General features: G+C 45.3%; 1 protein-coding gene across 1 annotated transcript in view; it reads left to right on the top strand.

The window, feature by feature from the left end:
• Nucleotides 1–10,081, top strand: part of HN1L (hematological and neurological expressed 1 like) — a 37,602-nt gene that overhangs the window by 20,510 nt on the left and 7,011 nt on the right. Inside the window, exons 2-3 of the mRNA XM_018552374.1 lie at nucleotides 1,683–1,831; nucleotides 9,053–9,195. Of these exons, the coding sequence (XP_018407876.1) occupies nucleotides 1,683–1,831; nucleotides 9,053–9,195 (292 nt within the window). The remainder of the gene's footprint in view (nucleotides 1–1,682; nucleotides 1,832–9,052; nucleotides 9,196–10,081) is intronic.

Genomic DNA, 10,081 nt, shown 5'->3' with positions numbered 1-10,081 from the left:
GGAGGAGCTGCACTTTTCCCCTTCCCCCCCCCCCTCCATAGACTATCAGCTGATCTCCGCTGGCAGAGATTCCATGCTGCCTTCTAATTTTATTATCTCTGGGTACTTTTAGACTGTGCAATGACTGCCAACTCATCATTGTGCAGTCGCACTGGAGGTCAATGTTATCTAGACTGACCGAAGAGCCCTCTCTGCTGAGCTCGCTCATACGGCATCTCTCAGTGCTGTATATTCTGAGCTCCAATACTGGATGATCTCATAGAAACCTTTTATGTTATCCTGCGCAAAAAGAAACGCCCTTTTAGTTCACTCCTGTTTTATCATGAAATGTATAGTTCAGTTCATCTAGAGAAATTGTAGTTCCTGAAACCTGCCATTAATATTGAGTTTCCTGCTGGGGGTTAAAAATCGGGCTTGCAGTGTGTGTTTATGGATGGTGGGGAAAGGTACTTTCATGGGATATTCCCATGTGTAAACAAGCGGGCACAGCACCGGGAATTAAATTGGAGATGAAAAGCTTGAAAAAAAGAATAAACACCTTCTTTTTATTCAATGTTAAGACACATGATCACTTTTCTTTGTATTACCGCAGCATTGGTTGAGGGTGGGGGGTTAAGCCACACCGCAATGACATGTCCTGGTGCATGGCTTTATTGGTCAATCAAGCATGTGAATTACCTACAATTTATAAATAAAAGCTCCGCCTCTAAAGAAGCCTTCCCGTGCTGCCATTCTTCACTTTGTTTCAGAGCTACAGTGGCTGAGAAATCTAATGCAACCAACATACTGCCTGGTTTTTAGGATACCTGGTTCCCCTCTGTGGTTCCATCTGTTTATCCCTATGCTGCTACTGTGTCCTATTGTGATTGTAGGTGCAGAGGCCTTATGGATGGAACCTCCGCATGCAGAGGGGGTGCAGGTCTCATGGATGGAACCTCCGCATTCAGAGGGGGTGCAGGTCTCATGGATGGAACCTCCGCATTCAGAGGGGCTGCATGTCTCATGGATGGAACCTCCGCATGCAGAGGGAGCAGGTCTCATGGATGGAACCTCCGCATGCAAAGGGGGACTAAATCTCTTATGAATGGGACCACAGCATGCAGAGGGGGACTGAATCTCTTATGAATGGGACCACAGCGTGCAGAGGGGGACCAGGCTTCATGGAAGGAGCCACAGCAATGTAATCGCATACCACGAAGGGCAACATTCCCAGAAGTGTCAGATGGTAAAGATATTTTAGCAAGCGTTGCTGTACACCAGGGTGATGATTGGCAGTGTGTGTGGCGGGATAGATTTCTTTACCGGCTTTTTTTTTTCCTACCAGTCACTTTTTAAAGGCAGACAGTGAGGGTAGAAATATGCAGGCTGCCATTGCAACCCATTTTTGGAGGTGCAGAACCCCAGGTCTGTCATTCTAAATCTTGTTTCCTTATTTACTGAGTCAATGACCTGGATCCACGTGTGCGGGTCTGGAGTCCTGACTAATGCCTACATATAGGTTTCAGTTCAGTGACTGCCCGAGTTCTGAGGCAAGGATAAGGATCACAAAAAGAACTCGGCAGTAAGCAGATTTGTGTCCCCGCAGAATCTTTATAAAATCACGTGTTTGTGTCCATGTGCGTGCCTTAAGAGTTACAGGAAGTGCTTTATACTTACGTAGTGTTTGTCTCTTCCTCTTTCAGAGTATTGAAGCCTCCGGGAGGTGGATCAAGCTACATTTTTGGCACTTCTGAAGAACAGTCCATTTCAACCCGACAGCACAGGATGGACTCCAATATCTTCGGGTCCGCTAAAGAACCTGAAAACATGCCAAAGAGGTCCAACCCTCCAGGTTTGTGTTTAGTGGGTGAAGAGATCGTTGATATCAGTCATTTTATAATGGGATTAGCCACAGACTAATCTATTTTCCCTGTTGCTCCCCCCAACTTTGTTAAGGAGCACAGACTTATCCATTGTCTAACAGCCATACAGACAGCATGCTTCCTTTTTTTTTTTTTTTTTAGCTCCTTGAATAGAAATGATTGACACATGACACACCCATGTCTCTCTTTCTGTATTCACTAACAAATTGCAGAAGTGAGTGATTTCCATGACACAACAGACAATGGTGACATATTTGTACAGAGGCATGACTTGACTAGTCTGGATTCTGAGCTCCATACTATGAATATGTATGTAATGTGAGACCGGATTTCTGTTAGGTACGATCCCTAGGCTTCTCGAATGACCAATGAATACAAAAGGCTAATGTGAAAGCAAAAAGTCAGGTTGCCAGAATACTTTTTGTTTTGGGGTTTTTTCCATTGTAAGTTTATTTTAAGAGTAATAACATAACCTCATTTTAGGTGGAGTAGGGAATGATTGGAGCATATGTTGAGTTTTTACTGCTATCCAGGGGTCCATCAGAGAGACTTTCCTTCACTGAGGGCCCATTCACACTAATGCGCATGTTGCCATAATGCAAAGTCACACATGTGGTTGTGGCGCCATTCATTCTGAATTGCACCCTGGCACACCTTTCTAGCACACCTGCACTGCAGCACAATGAAATACTATACAACACAGTGGCTTAGTGGTTAACACTTCTACCTTGTACCACTGTTCCCCAGTTTGAATCCTGAGGACACTATTTGCAAGGAGTTTGCATGTTCTCCCTGTGCTTGTGTGGGTTTCCTCCGGGTACTCCGGTTTCTTCCCACACGCCAAAGACATGCTGGAAGGTAAATTTGTCTCCTGTCTAAATTGGCCCTTTATGTATGTAAGATAGGGACCTTAGATTGTAAGCTCTTTGAGGGCAGGGACTGATCTGTTTGGAAAGCGCTGAGAAAATTGTCGGCGCTATATAAATAAAAAACGAAAATGGGCTGCCGAAAATGCTGCATGCACAATTTTTGGTCTATTGTGGTCCATTAAGCAGCCCATTACAAGCTGCAGCAGACAGAGCTGGTATAAATGGGTCCCCACGTCACGGAAAAAAAAAGTATTTTGGCTGGCACTAAAGTTTTGATAAGATCCTAATACGTTTACACCTCCAGAGTTAGTCAGATCTCTAGAGCAAAATCTAAATATTACAGCTAGCGCCCAGTGGTTATTGTCTTTTCTGATCTTATCCATACAGGCGCCATGTTCTTTGGCTCCAGAAAAACGTCTGGCTGGCTCCCTCCCTAGATCAGTTAGGTTTGTCGGGGTGCAAGAACTGGCATGTATATAAATAATCATAGACAGATTTTCCACTGTGTTGGAAATTTCCCTGAAAAACTCCCCTTTATTTGACCAAATCTGTACAGAAGCTTAGGGAGAAAGGTCACGGTAAGCCCCAGCTATGCAAGGAGTATTCGCAGACCTGCTTGCTGCTTTTACTTTGAGAGCTCATCATCTATAGACAGTTGGCTAATGAAATTTTGCTTGTAAGTAGCAGTCGGTGGAGACTCTGTGGGTGTGTACCAGCATTAATAGAGCACTATGGGGTAACCTGTTTATCCCATACTTAAGGGTCACGGAAGGACATATACTAACGTCCTCCCGTGACCCAAAGCTCAGTATATAGTAGGGTTGCACAGATACCAAGTACAGTACTCGGTACAAGTACGAGTACATGTACCGATACTTTTGAGCTCCAAGACTACACTAGAGAAAAATTCAAAAGTTAGGAGGCAGCTGTCATTTGTAAGGAGCACACGGAGCTCCTGGGATTTGTACATCACTGTTTTAATGTACAATTTAGTTTTTATAAATATAAATAAAGAGATGCACAGATACCAGTTTTGCGAGTACGAGTACTGGTACTTGCCGAGTACTTACAAGTACTGATACATTTTTGTTTATTGTCATGTGACAGTTTTTCTAAAACAATACAGACTAATGATTTCAGGACAGTGGAGGAGCGCCAGAGCCAGGTCCCAGCTGCAAACGCTGCAACCCTGGTAGTTGTCATGAAAATGCCAAGTATCTGCACTGGTACTCGAAAAGTATCTGTGCATCCCTAGTATATAGTCAGCTACAGCTCGCTACATACTGAGGGCGCCGCAGTCAGGACGGATCCCGACAATACAGTCAAGATCCACCCAGCTAGCTGATTGACAGCTGGCCCTGCCTATCTAGAAGCAGAGCCAGCTGTGCCCGCCCCCTCCTCCCTCCACTCAGAGGGGGGGGGATCCCTGTGGGGAGCGGTGACTGACAGTCACAGCTCTCTGCAGGAAGATGATCGAGAAGTGAGCGAGCGACGGTACGTGTTCGCTCACTTCCCGATCTATAGAGCCGACGTGACCGTTTCATTGTCACAGGTCAGCTCTAACTATGAGGATGAGTGCAAATCACTCGCGTCCATAGTTCTCCTTTTAGTGTACATAAGAATTGAGCTGGCCTTACACGCATAGACTTCAGTCTGTTGGCTGAATGGAAGAAATCGAACAGATTCCACCATCCACGCTAAACCGCACAGATAGATTAGTCTCTCCTGCCCGGCTATTGTATGAATACTCCTACAATGACTGCAGCTGATTGGCTCCAGTCACTGTTCAGCTAACTATTTTCCACCCGACTCCTTCAATTTAAAGAATTGATTTTTATGTGCCGGCAGGGCCACCCACAGTTTGAATTTCGGATGATTTAGCAGGAGACGGCTGAAATTCTAGCAGTGTGTGGCGAGCTTAACAATGGTTTTAAGAAGTCAAAGAATGAAACGGTGTATGTATAAAATATATGTATGCGAGTTCTTTAGATAAATACATGGTGGCAGAAATACTGGCGGATTTGTCTAGCCAACAAAAGAACTTTGCTTGGGTTGTGACATTTGATATTTATGCAGCTTTGGACTTTGTACTCCACAACTACAGATGAAGCAGGATGGTGAGTTGGAGAAAAGTCTGCTGGGTTTGGTGTCGTATACAATGATATGCAGCAGATAGAAAGGAAGTTCAAGTCAGAGAAAGCTGGAATTCCTCATCTCTGTCCTCGTTCTGAGGCATCGACCTCAAATCTATTCCAGCCTCAGCATGTCTGTCCGCTGGCCTGTTCAGAAGGAGACTGTGGCAGCCCCCATGTGTCGGTCATGACAGATTTACTTTAAAGGAGAACTATGGGGTTAAGTCTTTTCCCCATAGTTCTCCTTAGGGTAACGGGAGGGCACAAACTAGCGTCCTCCCGTCACCCTAGGCTCAGTATACCGCGAGCTGTAGCTCGCGCTATACTGAGACGCCGCAGTATACCGCGAGCAGCTGCTCGGGGTATACTGAGACGCCGCAGCTGAAGCGGTTCCCGACAATTGTGCCGGGATCCGCCCAGCTGCGTGACTGACAGCTGGCTCTGCCTATTTAAAGGCAGAGCCAGCTGTACCCTCCCCGTCCGTTCCGCCAGTCAGCGCTGGAGGATCGGAGGGGGGAATCCAACCCCTCCCCTGTCACAGCAGAGAGCTGTGACAGGATCGAGAGTTGAGCGAACGCCGGTATGTGTTCGCTCACCTCCCGATCTACTGAGCCGACCTGTGACAGTCTCATTGTCACAGGTCGGCTAGAACTATGAGGTGAGTGAAAAGCACTCACCTCATAGTTCTCCTTTTAACTTGATCACATTTCTGTCTAATATAAGTAAAAAGACATCTACCACTGCACATTGTGGGATAGCTATGTAATCAGGATTATATACATGGCATGGGGATAACACGCTGGGTAGGAGGACTGGAATCGGGCACAGGAGGTTTCTGGTGAGTGAAGGAAGGCTGGAGATTGTGCTGAGCTGGCACTGGAGCCCTTCCTGGAGATGCCTGGTATCAGCAAGTGACATCTCTCCGAGAGTGAGAATCCTTCCTGGCCTATGTCCAGATGTATGGACAGGAAAGCTGCATCCTGTCTGTGTATACTGTTATCCGCTATGGATAGTGTGAAAAATGTGAAACCACCTTCCTGACTTCTTACAAATACTAACATTCCATCAGTGAAAAATAAATATTCAGGTCTTCTGCCAGAGGAAGAATTCCAGTCTGTGCCAGTGTATAGATTGTTAACTCTGCAATCATTGTATACAATTTATAGTCAAATTTATAGTACTTTTGGGTCAGGCTTCTTTTTTAAAATGTAATTTTACAAATGTATAGAAACTGATTTTTTGTATTAAAAAAAATCCTTTTTTTACAATGAAACATTTAATACTTCAATGCATGCTGGGATTTCTAATAGTAGCAGAAGTGGTAGCAGCAACAGTAACCATAACACTAGCTGCAGCAGTAACGGTGGTAGTAGCGGCAGCAGTATCAGTGCCGATGGCGGCGGCGGCAGCAGTGCCGATGGTGGTAGTATCAGTGATGGTAGTAACAGTAAGTGAACCTAGTACATAAATGAATTCTATGAAAGAACACTGTATCCCATCATTAGTCTTCTTTATCACCTTTTACTGAACCTGGGTCTGTATGATCACTGCTATGTCATTGTCTAGTAAGGATGCAGATGACACAAAAACCTATAAAGGGGAGTAGTATCTGTGCAGTGTGCCACTGCTTTCATATCATTTCATACTTATTGGATTATTCTCAGAGTCCATAGAGGGGAGCTGTCTTATTGGAGTCATTGCTCCTCATGTCTGGTAGGCAACAAAGTACAGTTAAAGCTATTGGATTGATGATTATATCGTATGACCTGGAGGATTACTATTAAATTGTGAGTGCAGCCAAAACTTCTTTAGTTTTTTGTTTTAATGGGGAAGGATTTCACCTGCTATCTGGGACTCCTTTAGAGATGGGTTGGGTTACATGGGTAGAACATAGGGAGCTTTTAAAATATAGCCCTGCTGATGCTGTTAGAACCCCTGTCAGGATTTTATTGCCATCTGGGGCTCCATTAGAGAGATTTCCCCTCACTTTTTCAGTGACAACAGTTTCACAGACACTGACCTTTCCCTACTCGACTAAAAAGTGCATTTTTTTTTCTGCCTTTGTTGCTGCTGGACTTTTTACCTCCCTTCCTGTCTAGTAAACCATTATCACCAGAACAGGAAATGAGCAGAAATCCATCTCACGGAGCCCCAGATGGCAATTAAAACCCAACCCCATCCAAAACTTAAAAGAAAAAAAAACCTGCTTTATCTGGAGAAACACTTTCATGCACAGTAGGGATGCACAGATACCAATACTAGTACCGGTACCGATATCGAGTATTTGGGGGAGTATTCATACTCACCTATATGCTCCGATACCTAGCCCGATACACAACCTTCTGTTATCGGGAAGCCGGGTGGCGAGTCATTACAGACACCTGGTGAGGAGGGAGCATGGAGACGGCTTCCAGGCTAATCGGGAAGCCGGGTGGCGAGTCATTACACGCCACCTGGCTTCCTTAATGGGACTTCCAGTATCGGTATCGGCGAGTACTGGAAAAAAATATCGGTACTCGATGCTGAAAAACCAGAATCGGTGCATCCCTAATGCACAGATTAAAATGTGCAGATATGGAGTTGGTGGAAGAAGACACATCAGTACATCAGAAGAAACCCCAGGCAATGTTTTTGTTCTGATTGCTTTATTAAAGAATAGCTTCAGACAAGTGTCCTTAACCCTTACAGTGGGGCTATGCTCACACTGCAAGGGTTAAGTGCTTGTTTTTGTCTAGGTGCTTTGGAGAGAGAAAAAAAAGTTATACTCACCAAATCCTGCGAGCTGCCTGCTTCTCCAGTCACTGAAGCGTCTCTGCAGCCTTTGAAATGCTCCTTGGCGTCCTCATGTCTATACACTGTGTGTATAGAACATGATGATTTACGGGACCCTAGACTGCTGCAATGGAGGGGGAGAGAGGCTCCGAAGATTGTGTGTGTGTGTGTGTGTGTGTGTGTGTGTGTGTGTGTCAGTGTCGTGTTCCCCCGAAAATAAGACCTAGTACTATTTTTGGGAATTGCTAAAATATAAGACCTAGCTGTGACCATTCCCAGGGCCGGTGGTGGCATAAGGGGGAACTTGAAGAAAGGCAGGAGAGAATCAGCGGTGCCAACAAAGCCAGCGCTAGAGGAAGCGAGGTGGCATCGGAGGGAGCAGAGCTGCATAAGCCGATGCCTCCTGTCACAGGCGGAGTGATACCAAAGGCACTAGTGCCTGTGAGGAATCGATAATGAAAGCGCGCTTCGCTCATACTGGCCAGCGATTTGGTTAACAATTTGCTCTTGGAAAGGTATGCCACCCCTGATTACCATATTTTTTTAACATGAATAAGTGTGGATTGTTGTGCATTAAAAAAGAAAATACTTTTTTTTGAGCCAAATAAAATATAAGACAGTGTCTTGTGTATGTGTATATATATATATATATATATATATATAATTTGTTTAATTAACTTGGACAAACAGCACTTAACCCTTAGTGCGGGGGTAGCCCCCACTGCCCGGAGTTCTGCTTTAAGCGGAGTGAGTGCGTTTAAATGTGGTCCTTGGTCAGTGGCTTGTAAGCTAACACGTTACTTTCACCTCCTTTTGCGGCCGCCTCTCAGCCACCAGTCAGACCCCATTTGTTATTTTAGAAGCGCATGTTTAGTAATGGAAGTAATTATCTTTATTGTTCTGTGGGTTACAAAGTTTCTTGCAGAAGCTTTCACCATTTGGGCCGTCCCACTGGGATCTTCTTTGCCAGCGTACATATGTGTGGTGGGTGTAACGCATACAAGACTCCAGGAAGTAGCCAGATGTGCAAATATCATGGGAGCCGTTACACGCAGTCAGTTTTTCAGCATCTGCATTGCAGCGCCTGGAATGTGTGCAGGTTCGGTTCTCTCGCGCACACTCACACCGGGTGTTGTGTTTTTCCTGACAGCCGTGACCTGTGTCCAGTGGAAGTAATAAATCCTCCCGTTACCCAGAAGCCAAGCATATGTTGCAGAGCAGTAGGGAGTTTAAGGATGGGATAGGCCTGGCTACTAAGGCTGTAACTCTACATGTGATTTCAGTATGCAGGCACCGTTCTCAAGCAGGGTTGGCTACTGAATCCTGTCCAGCATTGCACAGAACTGGTTCTGTATTGCAGGAGACAGGCAAGAACCAGTATCCTGGCTAATCTATTTTTTGGTTTCTTCTTCCATAGGTGGAAAGACAAGTGGTATATTCCAGGATCGCAAACCTGTGCAAGCAGCAGGAAAGCAGAACCCGCAAGGAGGAAAGAGCAATGACATCTTCGGTGATGGAAAACTACCAACAAGCCCCAAAGCGCATCCAAATAAACCGAAGGTGCCTTGTTTTTCCTTTTCTAACTTGTGTATTCAATCATGGTGCCTAGATTAAAGAGAACCTGAGGGACATTTATCAAAATCTGGAGCAGATTTGCACTGCAGCCAATCAGCCTCTCTTTCATTTTCAAATCTTACCTAAGCAAACTGAAGAGAGTTGCTGATTGGTTGCCATGGGCAACTGCTCCAGATTCTGTTTGCTCCAGTTTTGTTAAATTTCCCCCCCCCTTTTATTTTGCTCATTCATGACCTAGCAACATATCTACTTTAACACCCCAATCCCCAGCAGCACATACCCTTCCTTTGCTCCAGTGCTGTTTTCTTCAGTGTTAGGAGCCCAAGGAGCTAACCGATATGGAGGAGCATGTAACCGTGCTGGGGCAGTCGGCACCGGCACACAGAAATGTATAGCCCTGTGCAAGCTATGACTCCAGTGATTCATGGCTTACACAGGGATTTGCTTTTAGGCCTTTCATCTGAACTGAGTGGCAAAATGAAGGTAAATGGATGTTGCTTTAACCTGCATGGGCAAAGCACAGATTCACTTTAGGGCTACATTCACACTGGCCTCTTGTGCTTGGCTTTTTTAACCCATGGAGAAATTATCTGGGAAGTATGAAACAATTGTTAGGCTTTCCAAACGCATGTAAACACTCATTTATATGCGTTCAGAAATGTCCTATAAACAGATAACAGATGTACTGTATGTCATTGTCATGTTACACCCACATTTGGAGTGTAACGTGAAGTATGGTCACATACAGCATCTCCAAAACCCCAACTCAATGCCCCCCCCCCCCCCCCCCATCCGCGCAGGGGGGGTTAGGGGGGCTGGGAGAGAGCACCCCCCTGAAATGATGGCAGATCGCACAGGAAGCAATAGCTTC

The sequence above is a fragment of the Nanorana parkeri genome, unplaced genomic scaffold, assembly GCF_000935625.1.
Source record: "Nanorana parkeri isolate BGI_ZX_2015 unplaced genomic scaffold, ASM93562v1 scaffold85, whole genome shotgun sequence".
Taxonomy (NCBI): domain Eukaryota; kingdom Metazoa; phylum Chordata; class Amphibia; order Anura; family Dicroglossidae; genus Nanorana; species Nanorana parkeri.
Note: the sequence above shows the minus strand (reverse complement) of the source record. Positions and strands in the feature narration are given on the sequence as shown.